The 25,104-nt window shown below is 37.9% G+C and overlaps 1 protein-coding gene across 3 annotated transcripts in view; it reads right to left on the reverse strand.

Moving 5' to 3' along the window:
• Positions 1 to 12,634: 12,634 nt before the first annotated feature.
• NAB1 (NGFI-A binding protein 1) overlaps positions 12,635 to 25,104 on the reverse strand; it is a 44,715-nt gene continuing 32,245 nt past the window's right edge. For 2 of the 3 annotated variants that reach the window (XM_019462379.2, XM_019462389.2), the window contains exons 5-8: positions 21,000 to 21,089; positions 19,181 to 19,343; positions 17,102 to 17,215; positions 12,635 to 15,163 (exon numbers count right to left, since the gene is read on the reverse strand). In XM_019462379.2, coding sequence (XP_019317924.1) covers positions 15,075 to 15,163; positions 17,102 to 17,215; positions 19,181 to 19,343; positions 21,000 to 21,089 — 456 coding nt within the window. In that variant the 3' untranslated portion in view covers positions 12,635 to 15,074. The remainder of the gene's footprint in view (positions 15,164 to 17,101; positions 17,216 to 19,180; positions 19,344 to 20,999; positions 21,090 to 25,104) is intronic. The other variant, XM_019462399.2, reaches the window with a different exon arrangement.

The following is a 25,104-nucleotide window of genomic DNA, read 5'->3' on the forward strand; positions in this document are numbered from 1 at the left end:
TTTCTGCCCATTTCTTCACTGGGTTATTTGTTTTTCGGGTGTGGAGTTTGGTGAGCTCTTTATAGATTTTGGATACTAGCCCTTTGTCTGATACGTCATTTGCATATATCTTTTCCCATTCTGTTGGCTGCCTTTTAGTTTTATTGATTCTTTCCTTTGCAGCACAGAAGCTTTTTATCTTCATGAGGTCCCAATAGTTCATTTTTGCTTTTAATTCCCTTGTCTTTGGGGATGTGTCAAGTAAGAAATTGCTGCGGCTGAGATCAGAGAGGTTTTTTCCTGCTTTCTCCTCTAGGGTTTTGATGGTTTCCTGTCTCACATTCAGGTCCTTCATCCATTTTGAGTTTATTTTTGTGAATGGTGTAAAAAGTGGTCTAGTTTCATCCTTCTGCATGTTGCTGTCCAGTTCTCCCAGCACCATTTGTTAAGGAGACTGTCTTTTTTCCATTGGATATTCTTTCCTGCTTTGTCAAAGATTAGTTGGCCCTACTTTTGTGGGTCTCATTCTGGGGTTTCTATTCTATTCCTTTGGTCTATGTGTCTGTTTTCGTGCCAATACCATGCTGTCTTGATGACTACAGCTTTGTAGTAGAGGCTAAAGTCTGGGATTGTGATGCCTCCCGCTTTGGTCTTCTTCTTCAAAATTATTTTGGCTATTCAGGGTCTTTTGTGGTTCCATACAAATTTTAGGATTGCTTGTTCTAGCTTTGAGAAGAATGCTGGTGCAATTTTGATTGGGATTGCATTGAATGTGTGGATAGCTTTGGGTCGTATTGACGTTTTAACAATATTTATTCTTCCAATCCATGAGCATGGAATTTTTTTCCATTTCTTTATATCTTCTTCAATTTCCTTCATAATCTTTCTATAGTTTTCAGCATACAGATCTTTTACATCTTTGGTTAGGTTTATTCCTAGGTATTTTATGCTTCTTGGTGCAATTGTGAATGGGATCAGTTTCTTTATTTGTCTTTCTGTTGCTTCATTATTAGTGTATAAGAATGCAACTGATTTCTGTACATTGATTTTGTATCCTGTGACTTTGCTGAATTCATGTATCAGTACTAGCAAACTTTTGGTGGAGTGTATCAGATTTTCCATGTATAATATCATGTCATCTGCAAAAAGTGAAAGCTTAACTTCATCTTTGCCAATTTTGATGCCTTTGATTTCCTTTTGTTGTCTGATTGCTGATGCTAGCACTTCCAACACTATGTTAAACAACAGCGGTGAGAGTGGACATCCCTGTCGTGTTCCTGATCTCAGGGGGGCAGTTCTCAGATTTTCCCCATTGAGAATAATATTAGCTGTGGGCTTTTCATAAATGGCTTTTATGATGTTTAAGTATGTTCCTTCTATCCCAACTTTCTCGAGGGTTTTTATTAAGAAAGATGCTGAATTTTTTCAAGTGCTTTTTCTGCATCGATTGACAGGATCATATGGTTCTTATCTTTTCTTTTATTAATATGATATATCACATTGATTGATTTGCAAATGTTTTATTGAACCAGCCCTGCAGTCCAGGAATGAATCCCGCTTGATCATGGAAAAAAATTTTTTTTTAATGTTTATTGATTGATTGAGAGAGAGAGAGAGAGAGAGAGAGAATGAGTGGAGGAGGGGCAGAGAGAGGGGGGCGGAGAGAGAAATCCAAGCAGGCTCCATGCTGTCAGCACAAAGCCCAACACAGGGCTCAAACTCAAGAACTGTGAGATCGTGACCTGAACCAAAATCAAGAGTCGGTAGCTTAACTGACTGAGCCACCCAGGTGCCCTTACCTTACCTTGCTTTGAAGTCTGCCATATCCTAGGGATGAAAGTTGTTTGCTTTCCCTATTGTTTTCACTCTGTCTGACTCTTTTTAGGGAATCTGGGCAAGCCCCCTTCTTGGGAATTTTGGTCCCATGGCTCCTTCTAAGCAGGCAGTGATGTGACCTAACTTCTCACAGCTCACTGGAATGTGTTTGTGCCTTGAGTTGGAACAATCAAATTCTCTCAGCAGGGAATTTGGAATTGGGCTTTCAAGACTCTCATCAGTCCTGGTTGATATCTGGACAGAAAGTCACTGTCAGGCTGAGCCAGGCAGACATAAGCATCCTGAAGCAGACTGCTGGTCTGACAGACGTGCGGAGGGAAGGGGAAACTGGGAAGCATTCAGCTTCTGTGATACAGCAAGAGAGAACAACTTCCGCTTCTAAATTCCCAAATCTTGGGCTCCAGTTCTTCCTGAAGTTGCCCTGACTTCCTGTCCTGGGTTCCTTGAGATATCCTTGTATTCTTCCAAAAAACTTTCCTGTGCACTTAACCTGATTCCAATGGGCTCTGCTGCATTCAATAAAGAGCTCACTGTAGGGGCCAGTCATTATATAAGATAGAGTATGTAGCCTGACACCCGTTCTCCTGATTCTCAATACAGTGAATAGCAAATAAAAAGAACATAATCCAAGTTTATTTTTCCCCTTCCCGAGTATTTTTTCAAGCAGAGTGGGGGTATTTCAATTTCTTGAATTTGCTTTTCAATATGAACAGAGATTTAAGAATTTGTTTTACCAAATGCCGTTTTATTTTAGTTGAAGGCCTAGATGTGAGAGCCGGAAGTCACATATGCTTAAGATATGAGGTAATAGATTCAGGAGTTCTCATTCTAAATAATGTTGAGGCTGGGGCACCTGGGTGGCTCAGTTGGTTAAGCCTCTGACTTTGGCTCAGGTCATGATCTTGCAATTTGTGAGTTCGAGCCCCACATCAGGGTCAGTGCTGACAGCTCAGAGCTTGGAGCCCGCTTCGGATTCTGTCTCCCCCGCCTCTCTCTCTGCCCCTCCCCCCTCTCTCTCTTTCTCTCTCAAGAAGAAATTTAAAAAAAACATGAAAAAATTAAAAGAAAATAATGAGGCCATCAGATATTTTTCCTCACAAATTTCAACTATTTGTGGAGTGATCTAGTGCCAGAAATCTCTTACTCTGTGTAGGATTCAGGTTGAACTCTAACGAATAAAATAGCTAACTGGAAATGGAATGCCATCTTTGTTCAAAATTGATAAAGTTATAGATTTCTTAGATGATTAAAGCTCGAAGAGATCAGTGAGGTTAGGACTTGTTTACCTGGAGTCCATTATGCATTAGATGAGGCAGTGAGTCCACTGAAGTTTATGCAAAAGTTGAGGCCTGTGTACATTAGGAGGAGGGGATCAGTAGACTTCACTGGATTATCAAAGGGCACCTGTTACCAGAAACCAGTGAAAGTCCAGCCTCTTTTTACAGATGAGGAAATTACAGCATGGCAAAGACCCCATAAATGACATATAAAGACAGTGGCAGAGCCAACGGCTGGAATCCTGGGGTCCTGAACCTTATTCAGTATTCTTTTGCTGCATGGCGGTATCTCCTAAGTGCTCAAATAAAAAAGCCCCTTTATTATTATTTTTTAAAACCTCCTTGATTTTTTTTAAGTAGGACTGTAACAAATAAGTAAAGCATGTTCTCAAATGGAAAAGATAAGTTGCAGACTACAAGATGTTTTTTCCTCAGTAACTCGTAGCAATAACTTAAACATTGTAAGAGTAGCTTCATGGGTTCTCAGGGCACTCATGGAACCAGCTGAGGTATATGCACCTTATAAAAGACGGACCATTTTAGAGCACCTTTATGGTTTTTTACATGCCATGATCACCACAGTCCTGCAATTTGGAGAGCATCCCTTATGATTTACCTTTACAAAAGGGAAACTGAAGGTCAAAAAGCTTTCATGACTTGCTTAAAAGTCTCATCACCTGAAGATGAGCCACTTATGAAAAGGAGGGTTTTTGACCCTGAGTCCTTTGATCTGTAGCACTTGGCTTTGAACCGCAAAGTGCACTTCTCTGGATGAGGGAAATGCAGCTTTGGATACAAGATAAAAGGTGGCTTGTTGGTGGCAGTAAATAAATGGTAGGTGCACAGCAGGACTCACATTCATGTTTCCTGAATTGTCTCTAACCACTAATAGTCAACAGGTGTTGTTTGGTTGGTTGCTTGGTTTGGGGAAGTAACACAAACCTTCCCTAGTGGAGAAGGAAAGCGGTGCAGGAGAGACAGCACTAAACCAGGGAGACAGTCTTGCCCTGGCTCTGTCACTTGGGGGAGGTGGGACCTTTAACAAGTCACCGAACAGGTGCACCTCAGTTCATTCTGAGAACTGGGCATGTGATCTCAACATTCTGGACTCTTTCAGCAGAAAAGCTTCCTTAGATTCTTCCATCTATGTGTGTGTGTCGCACTCATGATAACATTCACCATGTTAGAATTCAGGTCCCCATCTGCACTCAAGCAAACATAGAATGGACATCTTGTGAGAGATTTTGAGAGAATCAAGTGATTTTTAAAAACATTCTTTTATGTTTTATTTATTTTTGAGACAGAGAGAGAGAGAAGTGGGGTAGGGGGTAGTGGTAGAGAGAGAGGGAGACACAGAATCCAAAGCAGGCCCTAGGCTCTGAGTAGTCAGCAAAGAGCTCGATGTGGGGTTTGAACCCACGAACTGTGAGATCATGACCTGAGAAAAGTTGGCCGCTTAACTGACTGAGCCAGGTGTCCTGAGAATCAAGTGAATTTTAAAAGATGCTTTTATTAAGTGAAAGAAAAAAAGAAAAAAGCAAATTTCAAAGAATGAGGCTGATTTCCTTAACTCAGAGGTTTTTATAGAAGTTAATTACCTTGTAGACTACTAACATTTTAATTTTTACAGCTCTGTGGTCTCGATTCTTATGTTCTTTGAGTTTGAGCAGGCCTATCTTTCCAAACTGCCAGGGCACATACCTCTTTTTAGGGTCTGTTGTGTCAACATACACCCCCTCCCTTTGGTGGCAGAAGCAAAGAGCAGATGAGTCAAGTTCACTTTCATGGAATTAAAGGCAGCGAAGTTCAGGGCATGTGAGATCAGGGAGAATATGTTTAGGCTGAACTACAGCTATCAGAGTGTTCTATTCATACCTCAAAGCTGCCTTTAGCATGAGGAAAACAAGCACATTCTAGAGGTTAAAACGTACTTCAAATCTTTAAAAAATATATCGCTTGATGGATTGTTTGGGTTTTTTTTAAGTTTGTTTATTTTGAGAGAGACACAGACAGTGTGAGTGGGGGAGGGGCAGAGAGAGGGAGAGAGAATCCCAAGCAGGTTCCAAGTTCGGTGCCCAGCACTGATATGGAGCTCGAACTCACATAATTGTGAGATCCTGACCTGAGCTGAAACCAAGAGTCGGATGCGTAACTGACTGAGCCACCCAGGTGCCCTATTACTGTTTTCTTCTAAACATTCTCTTCATTCTTGATTTTCACTACTTGTTTCTACCTGTCTCGCTACTTCATCTTAGCCAAAAGGCTGAGAAGCGATGGCTACCTGTTTCTGAAACCATAAAAACCGCAAATAAGCAGGGATGAAATAAAAGTAGTGTTCAAAAAGAAACACAAGATTATAATAAACAGCCAGATGTTTGTGATGGTGGCCTGGCATCATGGGTTGAGAATCAGTAGTATTTTACTGTTAAAAGGTCATTTTACTGAAACACATAGAAAAACCGAAAACAAAACAAATTTTTTCTTTTATACAAATCTGTTCTGCTGTAAGGTCTGGTGTTTCCAATTAGTTGTTACAGGATTCTACTGCAGCCTTTTGAGATGCAGACTGTGATGGCAGCTGGGATGAGTTGCTTAAGGATTCTAGTGCCCTGCCTTCTGGCTTGCATAGTAAGCTTAAATGTGTCCCATAGTTTTAAGTAAATCTATCTTAAGTTTCTGTGATGAAAGGGGCACCTGGGTGACTTCGGCACAGGTCATGATCTCATGGTTCGGTTCATGAGTTCGAGCCCTGTGTCGAGCTCTGTGCCGACAGCTCAGAGCCTGCTTCGGATTCTGCGTCTTCCTCTCTGTCTGCCCCTCCCCTGCCTGCGCGCTCTCTCTCAAAAATAAACATTAAAAAAAAAATGTTTCTGTGATGAAGGAAGGATGTGGTGTTTTATCAAGGTTTAAACAACCTTAGATTTGAATAGAAGAGGCCTGTATGAAGCCAGTTGGTAATTTTCATACTCTTTGTTTACTTTTATCACTATATTGTTTTACTTTAATGGCATTAAACAATTGCATCAATTACTCTTCCCAATTACCCTCTTTGGTAGCACTACCTTAAAGGTTAACAGTGACCTACTTAGCAATAATCAAATCCAGCCTGTTCTCATCCTAATTGATTCTTGTCTAATTTGACCTTACTGCTGACCTCTACTCAGTGGCTGCTTGATGTTACTCTTAGTCCTCCTCTCTCTCTCTGCTCTGAGTATCTTTGGTGGCTCCTGTCATCCCACCTGCTCCATATGAGCTAATATTTCTCAGGATTCTATCTTTAACTATCTTCTATTTTTGTCCTCTTCACTCTCAGGGCTTCAACTACCATCTGTGAGACACCAGTACCTCCCAAATCTATGATGCCAGTCTTGACCTGAGCTCCATATTTTTCAATGTCCAGATTTTTGTTTCCAAGTAAATCCTAAGTACCTCCGCTAAGACAGAGAACCTCAAACTCAACATGTCAAACAGGACTCACTGTGGAAGTCAGCTCTCACCATGGCCTTCAGTGATACCGTTTTGGGTACTCATGCCCTTGAGTGGAGGCAGAGCATGGGTCTGGGTGGTGGACACAGTTTGTAGTTCTTATTCTTTGCATTTGTTCAGGTGATAATTTTTGTTGTATTTGGGAAACCTTTGAGTTCTTAAAAAAGTATTTTAACAAAACATTTCTCGATCTTAAAAACAAAACAAAACAAAAAAATCCTCAATGGGGGTGTCTGGGTGGCTCAGCCAGTTAAGCGTCTGACTTCAGCTCAGGTCATGATCTTGAGGTTCATGAGCTCGAGCCCCAGCCCAGAGCCCACTTCGGATCCTCTGTCCTCCTCTCTCTCTCTGCCCCTCCCCTTCTTGTGCTCTCTCTCAAAAATAATAAACATTAAAAAAAGACCCTCAATTTAAAAAACACAGTATATATTTATATTTGACTTTGAGTATCTTAAGCCATCAGTGCCCATGCTTCTTCCTCAAATCTTCCATAATTGTCTCATTAGTGCCTCACATTGGCTCTCATAAAAGAGCTGGAGGCAACCTGTATTTTTTTTAAATGTACAGTCTAATTTTTCTTCATTAAGGACAGAAACCACAGCAGAAATAACCATCACCTGCAAACTAATTCCTTCTCTAGGTATCAATGGGTTCCTAAAGCTCTTGGTGCAGTTTTTTCTTTCAGAGAACAAGGAAAATAATGCCAAATTTGCAGGGTGTGAAAAGGATTTAATTAGGTCACAATTGTAATGATAAAGATAGCCTTGCAAGCTTCAAGTGAAGGCGCTATTTCTAGAATTTTTCCACTCAGTTCAGGATTTCACAATAGTAAAATTCGCTTTTTCTCTTTGTAATTAATAATTTGTAGGTGAAATTTGGAGATGTAAATGAAGTTAAATGAAGCAGTTCCTAATCTAGCTAATTTGTTTCCTTCACCGAACCCTTCCTCTCTTCCATCTAAATACACTGTAAACACACCTTAGCCTTTCATCATGGCGTTTTTCTTTGTGGGTTTATCAGTTTGTGTATACAAACTTTGCTCTTGGTGGAGTCTCTCCGGGAACAGGACTTCAAATTCTCAAAAATCCGGAACTCCATCCTGGACCTTTTACATGATCTTTGTTTTGATATTTCTTGCTGCCTGTAAGGCAGCCCTAGACATACAGATCAACAACACCAAAATGGAATGTATGTGAAACAAAATATTGAACACTAAACTCTTTCCTAAATTCTTTTTTAGAAAGTGGCACTACTATTCCTTTTCCCAGGGTCAAAGGCATGGTAGTTTTCATCCGATTGGTTAATATGTTCCTTTCTCATGAGCCAGACATTTATTTTAATCTGTTGTTAAGTACTGCCACTTTATCATCAATGATCTTGATTGCTGTCTTCCTCTAGTAAATAGTGAGTGTCCCTCAAGGGCAGGGACCATGCCTGGAGATCTTTGTGTGCCTAGTTCCTAACATTGTGCCTGGGTATTTTTAAGCAGGTGGCTTAATGAATGATTGCATGATTGGGTAGCTTTCATTCTTGTTCTCCCTGGTCCTGATTCTCACTGCTCACTTTGGCCACCTGAACGTTGGACACTACTGTAGTATCCTAGCCACTCCTTCCATACCTCAGAGCCAGAATCACACTCTTTGGGGGCTCCTTGAAACACCTTAAGGATCCAATTTGTATTACTTTGCTCTTATGTTCCAGACATTTTTGGACTGTTTCACTACCCTCCCGAAAAGCTTCTAATTGCTTCCCAAATTAAACCAGAACTTTGTGGGAGTTTCAAAAGATTTCACTGAATGGACATGATCTCCTTTCTAGATGTTTCCTAATAAAATTTTTGTTTGAAGTCTTTGCTCTAGTCTGTTAAATTTTCTAACGGTACTTGAATGTGACTTTTCTGCTCCCCCATTGTGGGCCTATCCCAAAGCAGTGCAATGTCCTTTTACTCCTCTGCTTAAATACCTGCCTTCAGAATGGCTTGACATTTCCTTCCTTTAGGAAGTTTCTGCTGGAATCTAGACACCACTAACAACTTAACCAGCTGATCACTTGGTTCAAAGGAAATTTAACAGAACAGGGTGCATGTGGTCTTGCCATCGAATAAGCAGAATGGCCCAAGTTACTACTTACTAGCTCTGTGATAACTAATTACCTAATCTTAAGACCTGTTTTCTCATCTGCAAAATGGGTTGTTACTTCCTGGAGTTGGATTAAATGTACAGCAATTGGCCCAGTGCTAGGAAATGGTAAATGTGATACATGGCAGTAACACAATTACCACAGGATTAAGAGTATAAACCTGTTTTTAGGTCATTTGCTTTCCAAAGCAGAACTAGTTGTCTTTTTAATAAGGGAACATAGAAAGTGACTTATTTCTCCTGTTCAAAGTCGGGAAATTCGATATTTCTTCTTACTTTTAAATATTACAACAGAGGCACCTGGGTGGCCCAGTTGGTTAAGCGTCTGGCTTTGGTTCAGGTCATGATCGTACAGTTTGTGAGTTCAAGCCCCACATCGGATTCTGCACTAATGGTGCGGAGCTGGGATTTTCTCTTTCTGGCCCTCCCCAACTTGCACGCTGTCTCCAAATTAATAAATATATAAACTTTAAAAAATACATTTTTTATTCTCTTTGAATAAATTAGGTAACCTCAAATTTCTTACCTTGAACTGTTAATTTTTGAAAAGTTAATTTTTAAATAAGTGCAAATTGCTTTTTTAATACCCTAAGCGTTGGAGTTAAGTAGGTGGCTGTTTCTGTGGTATCCTTCTCATTGTACAAGCTGTCTTGTCTTCTCATCAGTAAAAATCAGAAAGATGTGGTCCAATCTGAGACTTAGCCAATGCACGCAAAAGAAATTCACTCAATCCGTATATGGATGTGTTCTGATGAAAGAGTTAACTGGCTGAATTCAGAAAGGAAAAGGATGACCCAGTTCATTTTAACTGCTGATGGAAAACATCCTTACCTTATGCTGTTGGGAACCTGAGGGTGGAAAGTGTGTGCTTTAAAAAAAAAAAAAAAAAACAACTAAGTAAAATGATGTGACTTCTGGAGGGCCTACAGTAGAAGAAGACGCTACCAAAGAAATCACTGTCTTGTGGGAAGGGTAATAAATAGGGTATGGGGCTAGACCACGAGTGTCTGGTTTAACAGTTCACAGTTGACGATGGTAGGTCGTCTCAGAAAATTAGAAAATGCTTCTGCTGAGCCAGTTACCGGTAAGATCCCACCTACGTATGCACTACTTCAATATCTTCCCACATACTTGAGCCTAAGTGACCTGTCAGCAGAGGGTGTCTGTGACAGTCGTAAGAGAATGGCCTTGCTTGCTTAGGATTGTATGTGGGTGTTGAACATGGCACTTTAAACATAAATTTATGAGGTGCAAACTTCTAATGCAAAGATGACTCATAAAGTTTCAGAATGTGTAAATATGAAGCACAATCTAACTTACCCTGTCACTGGTGCTCACCCACAGCAAAACTGGGCTGTTTACCAAACTGTTTGCACTGCCAGGACATTCACAAAATTGGCCACCCTTCCTGAGTTGGTGAGAAAAATTCTTGGGCTGGTGTTAACATTTGTGTGGCACTACCCTCTTACCTTGAACAACTGTTCTGTTTATGTCACCTGCATCTGCAACATGTTTGGTGGCAATATTCAATTAACTCTATTTCTCTGAGTTTGTGAAGAAGTCAGTTGTTTTGGAGAAGTTCCACTGGAAAACTTAAGTAGACAGCAGTTGTATAATAAAAAAGTTAAGAGGAAACTTCTCTCTAAAGTGTCTGGAATCGGTCAATAAGAATAAAATAGAAAGAGGATTGTAAATACACATTTCGTATGTATGTTGAAAAAAACCTAAGATTAGTATTTCATGTGATTCATTTTCGAGGTTCTTGTTGGAGAGTTTTATCCAATCGCTACGAAAATGTCATAAAAATCTCCTTTAGCTGAAGATGAACTAAACTTTGAAAATAGGTATTTAGCTGTCAGAAGAATAACCTTGGAAACTGTGACCAAACATACACAACCAGGAGACCCAGAATTCAGTAAGATGTTGTTTTAATACTTAGAAGTTTCATGGCCTTTAAAAGACAGGGAGGATATGAAAGAATAAAGAAAGAAAGAAGCTTAGTTAACCAATTCTGTAAGCAGAACCAGTCATTATTCATTGTTCCCTTAAAAGTGATTGTTAAAATTTTCTCCACTGATAAAGACTTGCCAAGTTGGAACTTAAAAAATAAATTTCCGATTAGCTTTTTCTGCACACATACAAAAAAATAAAAAGACCTTCAAGGTAATTAAAAATTTTTTTTCAAAGGTCGGTAGAAATGGAAGTCAGAGAAGAGGTTTTAAAGCTTTAACCAGTGCATACTCAAAAAGTAAGAAAAACTCTGGCCCTCGCATTTAGCTTTTGGTCACTTCTATGTAAAATAAGAATCATCTTACAGAGTCAGTAAGGAAATAGTTAACAGTAGGGTTTTTTTAAGATTAAACGGGTTTACAATAAAAATAAATTTCTGAACATTGGCTCATTCTTTTATTAATTTTGGAGGCCCACTTGAGAATCTCATTTATGAGGACACCCACGGATAATATAATAAATAAATAAGCCTGGATTCCCTGAAACAACACCCAGGCACACAGCTGGACCATAAGGTGGTTTTTAGTTAAATAGCAGCTACCATATTTGGTTATATGCTTTAAGCTGTTACAAACACAAAACATTTACTCAACTCTAACTTTAGCTGTTTACTTAACCGAATTCATTTCCTATAAGAGACAGACCTCCTCAATTTCAGTAGGTTAATACCTTGGTTGATCTTCTTTTGAAGTCTCAGTGCAATAAGTGAAGTTACACGCATACAAGTAAAAGAGGTATCGTGTCAATAATACTTTTTAACATTTGAGTAACCAAGTATGTGAGAAAATTCCTTGCATGCTTATTTAGGTTTTAAGTCTTAAATACCGCCAACTATAATTGTAAAGGTACACTAGGTGCTAGTAGCCTCATAATCACCACGTCCTAAAGCTTTTACCCAAGTGGTTTTGTTAATCAAGGAAAATCAAGAAAAAACACAATTTCCCCCTGCCTTTTGACAGGTTCAGTGGGCAGGTCAAAAGAACTACTATCCTGGCAAGCAGATGTAACTGGCATTCAACTTAAAAAAAAAAAAAAAAAAAACAACAACACCAAAACAACCTAATAATTTTTTTTTTTAAGTGGCCTCAAAGAGAAATGCGCAACTGCTATGGCTTTTTATCACATCTCATGGCCTTCTGTTAACTATTCTAGTCGTGGCTGATCTCTTCTGCATCTCAATCACTAAATATGCTTTCTTTCACCTGTGAAGTGCCTACTCCCATAATGCCTACTAAACACAGAATACACATAAATGTCAGCTCCTTATTCATCCCAAGTCTGTAACACATGAAAATCTGTATTTTTATCTGAGTGGTATTAGTTCCAATTCAACTAGGTATTGGATTCACAAAGGGCAAGGATCATGTCTTAGGTTTCCTCTGTGGCCTCCACCCTCATCCTACCATCTAGCACAGTGTTGGGACACAATGAAGCTCTTTATTAACCCACCAAACTCATCAATTAAAACTTCACTGCAAAGCTTTTGCTAATTCTCTACCACAGTTTGGCTCAATATCATGTAATTAGCTGTAACACTGAGGCCAAATCACATTAACACTTTATAAATATTAGTGTATCATAAATGTTAAATCCTAATGTTCCTCCTTTAATTTATTAGTTGGTTAGATACGGTGGATAGTTTTTACAATGTCTTTGTAAACTTCTCTTAAGTGAGAACAATATAAACCAAACGCCATCCCCGACAGAGTCAAATTAAGTAACTGTTTGCCAAGTAACTTTCTAGAAATGAAGGCAGACAATGATATTTAGTTTTGACTTAAAGAGAGAAGTCCTGGCCCTGGCTCCTAACACCCAAGTCCAGCCCAAAAAATCACAGAGGGGAGGCAGAGAAGACTCCTAATACCTACTGTGAAAAGTGCTATGCAGAAAGTTCTATACACATAAATGTGTGAGGCACAGAAAATCTTTATTGCCACAGGAAGCAAGTGCACTCGTCCCACCTCACCAACAGATTTAAGAGTCACAGAAACGCAGACTTCACATAATAAAGTACAACACAGACTTGGGGAGAAATGGTCCCTTGGACTATATTGGCTGTAATACTGAGGTAACCAATTGACCTTGTTCAGTGAAAATACCTCCAACACAATGAAAAAAATCAACTAATTATAACATCCAATTCATATATACAATTCAAATAAAAATATATATTATTTGCTTCAATGTATAGCAAATTTAATACATTAGTGTTTACAAAATAAAAACTGTATTCTACTGAAATTTTTCTTGTGCTTCCCCCTTATCACTAAGCTTGAAAGACCAGGAAAGTATGATACTTACGGAAACTTATTTATGGATTTAAAGATGCAGTTTGTGGGGCCATGAAAGATGGATAAATATTAGTTGGAAGATTACCGCATCTTTAAAAATTGTTGCTTATTAAAATCTACAAACTTGAACTGTAAGACACAATTAAAAAAAACCCACAAAATTTCTCAAAATAGATTAGAATACAGGAAACGTTTCATGAAACTACTGAGATACTAACCAGTTCTATGGCTAATATTAAAAACTGAACAATCTATTTAAATCATACTCCTACTATTTCTACACAGTGAACAATACCACCACAATAATCAACCTCACGCTAGCAACGAAGTTGCAAGGTCCATAAAAAGCTTCTTCAGTGGGCTAAACACTATGGTACAATTAAAACATTTAGGTAGGGGAAAGAGCCTTTCAATAGTATAAAAGTTGTTTACTGGTGTTTCTACTGTAAAGCTATTCTACATATCAAAATGAAAAAGCAATTATATATGTGACAGTGATCAGAGACTACAGTCCTGACATTTCATCCAACATTTGGCTGATGAATTTTAGTATAACAGAGTACAACTGAGTATTTTGTACACAATTATGACCTAGAGCAGAATTAAAAACAAAAAAACCCCACATATTCAACTCAGTATGCTGTTGTCAGCAATATCTGGGTTTAGATGAATCTGGAGGAAGTAGGTAAAGCGGTCAAATGTCTTCTTTTAAACCAAAAGAAAAAATGTAAATTGGTAGAAATAGTATTTGGTTCTTTTAAACTATGGATTCCAATGTGAAATTCTCCTAAGTATGCAAGTACATTATTAACATTTAAGCACACCCCCATAAATATGCACACAGCCCACTAATTAGGGGGAAGAAATTAAAACATACTTTCAAGCTAAAATGAATTTTAAGAAAAAAACTGCAGACACAAATATGAAAGGTCCACAAAATTGTAAAATAAATAACAAATACAGGTGTCAACTAAATGTCCACAGAATTATGCCTGCAAATGTGGATGTAGTGATTGTCCACACTTGTTACGGTCTGGGTGGTGAGACATTCCCCAGGGAGAGCCACCTACTTTCTCAGACTTTATCTAGGACATAAAAAAGAATTTCTGGATATAAAATGGTTCTTACTCTATAATATTATATATTATAGCCTTTTTACTAGTCACCATCCTTATCACATTTGGGGTTAACTTATTATGCCTTAATCTATTTAACACATTCTTAAATAACAATGTTTAAGTCAAGGCTTTTACACATCAGTTCACTTGTTTCAAATACTCTGTCCAAGTAATAGCTTCCTATTTTTGTTACGATACAATGATATAATGCAATCTGAGTCGACTAAGAGATTTGCTACTCTAGTGCCCATTTTTAAACTTACTTTAGTATTTATTAATTGCATAAATGTGCCTGATTAAGCCAGCAAAAGTGACATTTTACTACTAAAAAAGACACATTTCCTATTAAAATCAGTTTTATCAAATATTAAATACACAATATTTTTCTTGGTTTAAATTAAGCCATTTGCTTTCCATTTTTCCAAAGTCATTGCAACCTTGCCAATAACTACATCACTTAAACTTTCTTTATGACTGCAAAGATCTAAACTCTAACAAATAATAATATCTATGCTAAATACACTTAAAAGTAGACAGTGAAATTTCAAGTAAAATAAACTGTATCCACATCTATTGGACCAAACAGGTCTCCACATCTAGCTTTTACTTCTATAAATTACACAAATACATTGTACATTCTTAAATAATGAATGCTTACAATATTAATTTGTAAGCTTTTCCACGTAAAATGACTTACACAGGAATGTGAATGGATCAATATTTCTGTTACAGATTGCAACATTCTCTCAATTTTCTCTTTTGTGGCTGTTGTTTTGTCTTCCTGGTTTCCACAGACTACTGTATCAATCCTTATGCTTTGGCTATGAAATCTGTTTGAGCTGAATGAGGCAACGTTGGTTATTAAGGCTTATTTCTATGATGGAGCATTATTATCCTTAAACTGAATGCCATTTCCAGAGAACAGTGGGAGAATCACAGCTATCTTGAATCTTCAGGCTCTGTTTTGATGACTTTCTTTTCTAAAGTAAAAGCTGAGTGAGGGTAGTCTTTTAAAATCCCAAGACTCTCTGCATAAAAATGGAAACAGGGTGTGTTGATACTTTAAAATCAATGGATCACAAAAAACAAATTCAAACATATGAAACAAATCCCCCAAATCCACAGCAAACAGTATCAACTATTCATAATTCTGCAATTCCATAAAAACATTTTATGTTTATAGAGTTTGTGATTAAGAGCTTCGATTCTGGATTTAAATTCCATCTCTGCCAATTACTAGCTGTGCACATCTCCAGGCAACGTACACACCTCTCTAAGCCTTAGTATCTTTCTTCATCTGTAAAATGGGGATAGTATCTATATAGGGCGGCATGAGAGTTAAACGATGAAAGGCACAAAAAAGCATTTAACAAATAGACCATATTTTTATTTAACATTTGGTTCAACATGATAAAAAAATATATGTGAAATAAAATGGGTCACACGTATACAAAGTTACTGGCTAAAATATTTAATCACTATCAATGAAAAAAAGAGACAAAAAAAAAATCTTCCACATTTCAACACAGAACTATCTTTAAAAGTATCTCCAGCCATGACACATGATAGAAGAACGAAGACTACTTTCATAAGGAACCATTTCCTGGAGTCAGGTGTGTGCAGTTATTTCAACCTCACAAAAACACCAGAGAATGACAGCATAGAGCACTGATAGGAAGCACTAGCACTAAAAGACAAATATATATGCACACACTTTGAAAAGGATTCTAGAAATGTAACCAATACGAATAGCTGATCCGAAATTAGGCAGTTCAATTTATGAATTTACTCTCTCTATGAAAAAGGAGATTTTAAATTTAGCAAGAGTATAAAAACAGTAGCTACCATTTACTGAATTCCTATCAGCCAGGCAATTCTATATATATATATGCTATCAGCCAGACAATTCTATATATATGCTACCTGTAGAACACTCATTAACTCCATGCGATAGAAATGATACTTGTTTTACAGATGAAGCAACGGACTTCAAGTGAAGTTACTTTAACTCAAAGGCTGAGTGATACTACATATTTTCAAATGGTGTTGTTCTCTAATACTGTGTCTAACTCACTTTTTCTTGGGTGAAAATAGGTAAACATCTAACAGTAATAAGGAATAACTTTTCCTTTATGGAGTTCAGTTTACTTCTGAAATATAAATATCACCCCCAAAATGCATCTGTAAGAAAAGTTTAGACTTGGTGTACAGGGTTTTCTTAGTATGAAAAGAAACATGTAATCCCTCAATTTCACATAATGAAAGGCTGGAAAAAGGTAATTACATAAATCAGCCATGTATTATTTGGTTTTAAATTTTTTTTTTTTTTTTTTTAACGTTTATTTATTTTTGAGACAGAGACAGAGCATGAACGGGGGAGGGTCAGAGAGAGAGGGAGACACAGAACCTGAAACAGGCTCCAGGCTCTGAGCACTCAGCACAGAGCCTGACGCGGGGCTCGAACTCACGGACCGCGAGATCGTGACCTGAGCCAAAGTCGGACGCTCAACCAACTGAGCCACCCAGGCGCCCCTTAAATCTTGTATAAAAGTAACCATTCGTGTAATAGCTAATCAAAATAGTATCAACCTTCATAAGCTTCTGTCAATTCTTTGGAATACCATTTTCTAAAAAAGATTGGCTAATGGGGCACCTGAGTGGCTCAGCCAGTTAAGACCCTAACTCGGGGTCAAGCATCCCGAGTCAAGCATCCCAGGGTCATGAATTCAAGCCTACTTTATACAAACAAACAAAAGACTTGCTATTATTCGAGCAATCTATTATTTCCCAAAGGAGAAAAACTGACTAGTAACATTGTTAGTAAATGACCCTTTTTTTTTTTTTTTTGGCGGGTGGGGGGTGGACACGGGGTTGGAGGGGAGTAGGGAATGACAGTGGAGGGCAGGAAAACAGAATTTAAAGATATTTTATTCAAGTGTTACTCTAATAATATCCCATATTCTTACCTGACTGGGACTTTGCCTCACTGGGATAAAGTCTACTCAGCTCTCCATCCACCACAAAATGATGGGGTTGTCTGTTCTGTAAATTAGGCATTCGGAGATTCAAAGGTCTTTCTCCTAATGAAAAGGGGGAAAAAAGCAACATGAACAATACTAAAAACACTTTGTGGTTTTTCTTAAAAATAAGTTTTCACAAATTGCCTGAACACTCCTTAGGAAAGAAGTAAGGAAGGCCAACAGGCACTGAACAATTTGAATAAGAGTTAGAGAAATATCTTAAATGATAACTTAAGAGGGAAATGGCAATTCACGCTAGTTCCAAGGTTTATGAATCTGTCGGGACATTAAGACTGAAACATGAACTAAACAAAAGACTGGGATTTCCAGTAAGCACTCCAGCTTTAGCATGTAATACATCCCCCGAGTAAGGCATTTTCTTAGCAGTGCAACCATTTTATTTACCAAGACATGTCATTAACTATATAATAACACTAGAGACAGAGAAGGCTTCAAGCAACTTCCTGTTAACAACAAAGTCTATGGTAAATCCATGAAGACAGAATTAGCACAGATATGGTAATCACGCTTAATGCACCAAATCCTATTCTCTGTCATAATCCTAAATCCATCACACAGAGCTGACTGCTACCCCACAGTGCACTGTCCTGGTTTCACAAATTAAGAGTCACCAAATCTTTCATTAATTTTGCTTTTGCTTCTTAACCCTTTTGAGTCTTAACTGTCAAGGATGACTTAGAGAAGTTAAACAAGACCTCAACTATAAAGTTTCCATAATATTTTAAAAAGGAGGAATGTTCTTCTCCTCCAGTACTCTGAAATCAGCTGACATATTTTACTCTACATTTGGCGAATGCTTATTAAGATGCTATTGTTACTGGGGCACCTGGGTGGCTCAGTTGTTAAGCATCTGACTTTGGCTCTGGTCATGATCTCACAGTTCTGAGTTCAAGCCCCTCTTCGGGTGAAGCCCACTTCTCTTTCTTTCTCTGCCCTTCCTGGGATTCTCTTTCTGCCCCCTCGCTCACTTGCGCCCTCTCTCTCTCTCTCTCTCTCTCTCTCCAAAAAAAAAAAAAACAACAAAAAGATGGTATTGTTACTTAGAAAGAAATCTAATATTTTGACAGTAGTAACCACTCTCTAGAAAATTGTAATAATATGTAAACAAAACAAAAAAGACGGTCCTACAAAAATTATTGTTTTTCTTCAGACACATATCACTATTTGAAGCTAGTTATTATCTTCCTCCACTGCAGCATAAGCTCCAAGCCAGCAGGGACTTAACTTCACTGATGCATCTTCAGTGCCCAGAAGGATGCCTGGCGGCACCCAGGAAATACTATGAGTAAATGACAATGACTTGAGATTTTCTTCATGTGTGAATACAAAAAAATGAAAATAATTTTTAAAATGATAAAAATACTCATGAATCATAGCTTTCTAAACCTAAATGTCTAAGAGAACAATCTCCAACATACCACACAAAATATTTTCATAGGGACTGTAGGCCAATCTAAAGCCTGAGAGAATACAAAATTTCTTCAAGTCTCTCCATTTGTATACTATCTCTACAAATCTCTACTCTCGTCACAGTACTTTAGAAGCAGTTAACCATATTCCCTTAGAAACCAAATGTTATAAATTTCATAGATAAATCTGTTTTTGAAGTCTAAAAAAGTATGAAGTTGTGGTCTTTTAAAAAATGACAAACGTCTCCCATGGAATCAGTTTCTTGGGGGGAAATGATCTATAATGTTTACGTTCCCCATTCCCACTCACCCTTTACAAAATACATGGCAAATGCATGTGTCGGCTACTGTTTAGGGATAATAAGGTAAAAACCAAACATACAAATAAAAAAAAAAACCCCAAATAATTACGAGTTACATTTGCAGGATGAATTCCTTCTTTTTAAAAAAGAGACAATTTACCAATTAATTTTTACACAGAATGTATAAAATAATCTCTCTAAAATATTAAGATTTAAAAGTAGGCAAACTTTTGTTTCTCTCTGACGTGCACCTAGCAACTGCGCTAGAAGCGTAGGCCACTCTCGAGAGGTACCTTGTCCGTCAGAGCTGTCAGCAGCCAGGCCGTTAGGGCTGTGCTCTTCCGACGTCTGCCTGTACAGCCCCGCGGACAGTCTTCTCTCAGCATGCTGCAGTCTCTCACAGCCAGCTGGGGCGCAAAGGAACTCGATCTGCTTTGCCATCACCTTTTCAGGCTGCTAGTAAGTAAAGCAAAAATAAAATCAGTAACTAAAACATTCTACATGGTTTTAATGGTTTAAAGATGCCAATTTCAGACTCCAGCAAATATATTTAGTATTCATTAAATTAGTTCACACTTCATGTGGTATACACATTCCATAAATATGCTTAGATGTCTATATCATCATGGTAAAACATAAAATGTTGGATTTTGTGCAAAAGAAAAAAACCTTCCTGCTCATCCTTGAAAGAGAATTCCACTTCAGCTCAAAGGCAAAATAACCTTAGCTTTGTTTCCCAAAGTACTGAGTCCTTTAAAATATTTTTTTTAAAAAGGAACCTCAGAGCAACAGCAACATCTGCTATAATCTGCTTCTAACACACAGGGTGACATCTTGGCATTTTTTATTTTAGGATCTGGCACTACACATGCTCTGATATGATGACAGTATGTTTGGGGGAGAAAAGGTGTAAAATGGCTGTCTAGAAGAACAAGACAAATACACCTCCCACCAAAATCAAACAATGCAAGTTATGCAGGAAACACGAGTGCCAACAAGAATCTTCACCTTGCTCGTGGAATGAGACTGCGGTATTTCCCAACCAATCGTAAAAAGACATGCTTTAAAAATCACAATTAAGTTGGCTGACATACAAATTTATCTCTGTGTGTGTTTTGTAAGTTTCTTCTTTATGTATTGCTTTAAGTTACTTACATGTGACACTGAAAGCACTGTATTTATGTATTTTGCCAAGCAGGTAATAATCAAAATGCAGATAGGAATCACTACCATTCCATATAAAACAGTAGCACAAGGAAGCTCCTATATAAAATTAGTTACGAAAAATCCTGATTCACAGTAGTAAAAATCAACAGGTGAAAAATATTAATTCAGAGACTGGGATAAAAGCTTATGCTATTTTTCTGAATGCACATAAACCAGATCAAAAGAACAGTAATGTCGATTCACTCGAGCTTATTAATTGATAAAACTTCAGCAAGATTTCTGAGGAGGAAATGGAGTTTTCATCCTCTGAACAAGACAAAAACAAGACTTGGCACGACTGAATTTGACCCGAAGCAGTCACTAGGCAGAAGATCAACAGGAATAAAACTTACTGTGTTTTCTAAAACTTAGTGTTTTCTAAAAGGTTAAATTAAATTAACACCTTTTAGAAATGTTAAATTAGATTTAAATTAAATGTTAATTTTCACATACAACAATAACTCAATAGCAAAAGCACCTGAAGCTACACATTAATTTAAGGATTTTGTTACCATACACGAATTGAAATGATTTAACAATAGCTACCATGGCAATTGATGTTGTGTTGAGAACGAGTTCTAGTTTATCTCAGAGTTGTATTACACACAGCCACAGTCAACATGGCTGTTTTCCTGGTACCAAATTGAGTTTTCTTAGGTAGAGAATCTGTCTTTCTTCCTACAAACTACAAAGAATAAATATCACTCTATCAGATTCTGCTCATAACCAAATCAAACTACATTGTTGTTGCTATCTTGTTGATACAGCTGTGGATCAGATGACATTTAAAAAACCACCAGAAAGGAATCCAATCCCTGGATGCTTAAAACCGAAGCTAGCCGAAGCAGCCATTTATTGTTCATCGACAGACATTATTAGGAAATGTTAACTGGTGGTTTACGTTACCTGTGAACTAAGAGCAGCAAGTTCTTCACTCTTAGCTTTAGCCTGCTGGAAGAGTGTCTGCACAGAATCCTGGAAATCTGGAAATCCATCCTATGGGCCAAAGCATAAGTCCTTTTTAGTTGGAGTTTGTAAATAAAATATCAGAACTGGGAAGACAGGCCCAAGTAAACAGCTTTAATCCTACAGTTCAAGTAATCATGATTAAAATTTTAATGTATAATACTTCACTTCAGACTTTTATGGTACGAACTTTATTTCTACAGCTGTAACATCAGTAAAAATACAAATGAAAAAGAGAAAAAGATTTATACGTTTATACATTTCACATAGCATTTCATTCATCTAGTGGTTCAACTAGTAATATTCACTATCTTCATACTGGACATTCTTTTCTTTTTCTTATTTTTGGTTTGAAAACCACCACAAAAATATTTTCATGGAAATAGCATTTTCCATAGCTTAGATTTTCCGATACAATAGATTGCAGAAGTACAATTACAGCAAAGGGATGGACATTTTTATGAACATTTTTCTTTCACAGCCTCTACCCAAGGGCCTTCACTGGTTAATCTTACCATAAGTTTTCTTTGCCAGCACTGGGTGGTGTTGGCTTCTTAATTTTCGCCAGTTTGCATTTTGGTATCAATATTCAAAAATTTTTGTTACATTTTATTTACTGTAGTTGTGTATACATTTATTTTGTAAATTCTTCTATCCCTATAAACTTCAGAAATGCACTCTGCTTTACAGATTTGATAAATACTCAACTCTACCCTCCAGTTTTTCTAAAGCTTTATCTTGTTTGCTTTGTTTTTTAAATTGAACTCTCTAGTCCATCAGGATTTTATTTTGTTATATGTAATATCGTAAAGAACCAATGTAAATTTCCTTCGAAGTGCTACCCAATAATCCCAACCCGAATTTCAGAATTCTTCCATGTTGACTTGTGATTTCTCCTTCAGCATTTCATGTAAGAGGCAATGGGGATTTGAATTCTCAACACCTGCACTCAAGTTCCAATTCTACCACTTAACACTGGATGAGTAATTTAACCTTTCAGAAGGTTAGTTTCCTCATATGAAAAATAAAGATAAGAGCAACTATCTGTTAGGGTTGTTGTGAGGAGCAAATGAGATACTGCCTTCAGCATGTAATCACTGCTAAATAAGTGTATCAATGCATACTTAATTCTTACATAAAACAGAGCCTACCTCGGGCACTCTACTCCTGGACAATATACCAACTTACATTATTACCACTGTACACTATATGTATATATAAAAGTGTCAATCTACTACTTTTCTCAGTTATTTTGTGGGTTTTTTGGTAATTTATTGCTCCACATGAAATTGTTATCTACAAATATCATGACAGCATGGTTTTAGTAACCTTACTAAAAACTACTAAAGGATTCTTCACAGAAATGGTCATTGACCTCCAAAACATTTCTCCCCTTGTTTCATGAACTATATATTTGTGTAACAAAGGGTAAATCATTAAAAACCAAAGTTCTTATAATAGCAGCAGAAAGAGATGTGATAATAACAAAATATTTTATCTTATTTGAAATAAGAGATACGGATTCAAAAGTTTTTCCCCAACAGGGTCTTGTTTTTCCACTGCAAAACTCATGTTTTCAAAGATTTCATCTACCAAACTTCCTTTCTTAAGTAGTAATTTACTATTTTAAAATTCAAAGACATGAAATGAAACGGAGTCAGAAGCAAATAAATTTGACATCTTGAGATGGTCTCATGTAGCTTTATGGTGGGTAAACATATAATCAACATTTTTATTTTTTAATAGTTATTTATTTATTTTGAGAGAAAGAGAGAGAATGTGAGCAGGGCAGGGGCCCAGGTAGAGAGAGAGAGAGAGACAGACAGACAGACAGACAGACAGAGACAGAGAGGGAATGCCAAGCAGGCTCCACACTCTGCATGGAGCCCAATGTGGGGCTCGATCTCACAGCTGTGAGACCATGACTTGAGCCAAAATCAAGAGTAGGACGCTTAACCGACGAGCCACCCAGGCACCCTAGAATTTTTTTAGTATTGAAAAAAGCTTCCTGTCTAGGCCCCTACAAGACCAAAGACCCTTGGCTCAGAAGAATGTATGGAAAATCATTAACGGAACCAGAATGAACTTTATGCAAGTGTATATAATCTAAGTCTAAATCAAAAGTACACTTTTTTAGTCATTCAGTGTTTCTCTCAGAACTTAATTTAGACCTAAAAATCTAACTTTCTGTTTAGCAATCTCTCCTTTAAGTTCTGAAGTTCAACAAGGTAAGGTAGTAGAAGACTTGGAAAAGAGAAGCTATCATTTTCCAGGTGACTACCATGTACCACCAATTCCCAACTATCATTTTACATATATTATCTCATTTAATCCCCACCACAAACAACCCTGGGTTTCTCTCATTTTACAGCTACGGACATTGGCTTCAAAGCCCGTGCTCAAACGATAAAGTCCTAGACTTACATACTTAATGAAACTCCTAACAATAAACAGAGGCACATCTCTTGGATTTTCATAAGCTGAACGGGTTTAACCCTCTGATTTATACTGAGTTCCAAATCCAATTGTACTACTTATTTGCTGTGATACTGGACAGACCATTTCATCTTTCTGTGTCTACTCTGCTAACTTTAGAACCATTTTTTTTTTAACGTTTATTTATTTTTGATGCAGAGAGACAGAGCATGAACAGGGGAGGGGCAGAGAGAGAGGGAGACACAGAATCTGAAACAGGCTCCAGGCTCTGAGCTGTCAGCACAGAGCCCGACGCGGGGCTCGAACTCAAGGACCATGAGATCATGACCTGAGCTGAAGTCGGACGCTTAACCGACTGAGCCACCCAGGTGCCCCTAGAACCATTTTAAAGAAGCAAAAATTGATAAAGAACACTTAGCACAATGTTTGGCACACAGATATTACCCAACAAATGTCTGCTACTGATATTTATTAAGTTCCCTTTAAAAGCTACTGGATTTAACCACAGTAAAATAGAGAACACGCTGTTAAGTGACTTACTGCATTTCTATGATATAGCATAAGCAGCTCAGAGATTACTTACATACTAGACATCTTGGGTTTTTAACACTAAAACCAGCAGGACAATATTGACCATACTGGTAGGGAACTGTTCTAGTGGAAAGAACAGTGGAAATCTGGAAATACTTGTTTGTTCATTCATACAAAATCTCTTGTTTGCATAATAGGTTCTAGACTCAGTACTCGATGCCTGGACTCCATGCCTCCTGCCCTTCTAGCAAACAGTCTAGAGAAGGCAAGGACGAAGAGATCCCGAGCACAGACGCCGTCAGGGAAGGCTTCCCAGAAGGCATGACATCTAGGCTGAGACTTGAAAGAAGAGAAGGCTCTAGGGAAAGAGAGCAGCTTATATAAAAGCCTGGAGGCAAAAAGAACAGGAGGGCACACTTGAGAGGCTGGAGACTATTTAACATAGCTCAGGGAGAAACATAGCTCTCAGGGAGAAAATGAACCCAATCCGTGTTTCTGAAAGTCCAATCTGAATGTGATGGGGGCAATGTACTGAGGGGGCAAGGATGGTGGTAGGGAGACTGGTTAGAAGGCTGTGACCAAGACAGAGAATAGTGGCCTTACAACAGAGAAACACACGAATTCCTAAGATACGGCTTTGGCAACCAGGAGTTTGGTGGTAACATTCTCTAAAATAATGAATTCAGCACCAAGAAGGAGGCTTGGGAGGGAGCAGAAGGTTGATGAATTCAGTAGGGGACAGGCTACATCTTACCCTCTGGAGACCTCTGTGTAGGTAAGTTTGCAAGGCAGGTTCACGGAGTTGTGAACTTGGGGCAAGAGTCAGGTTGGATAACTACACTAGAGAATTCCAGCTTCTCAACAAGCCCTGGGTGGGGGGTGCCCAGGCCAGAATGTCCAATATTCCGGTATTTTTAAAGGAACTCACAGAAGAAAGAGTGATCTATCTAGTCTTCTTATGTTAAGAACTAGATGTGTGATCCCAGGTAGGAAAGTTAACTTCATTATTGTTCAATGGAGATTTAAACCATCTGCTTTATCTGGCCAGTGGAGATTTGTGGGGATTCCATGAAGTAAT

This window comes from Panthera pardus, unplaced genomic scaffold (genome assembly GCF_024362965.1).
Source record: "Panthera pardus isolate Hobbes unplaced genomic scaffold, ASM2436296v1 HiC_scaffold_10, whole genome shotgun sequence".
In the NCBI taxonomy this organism is placed as follows: domain Eukaryota; kingdom Metazoa; phylum Chordata; class Mammalia; order Carnivora; family Felidae; genus Panthera; species Panthera pardus.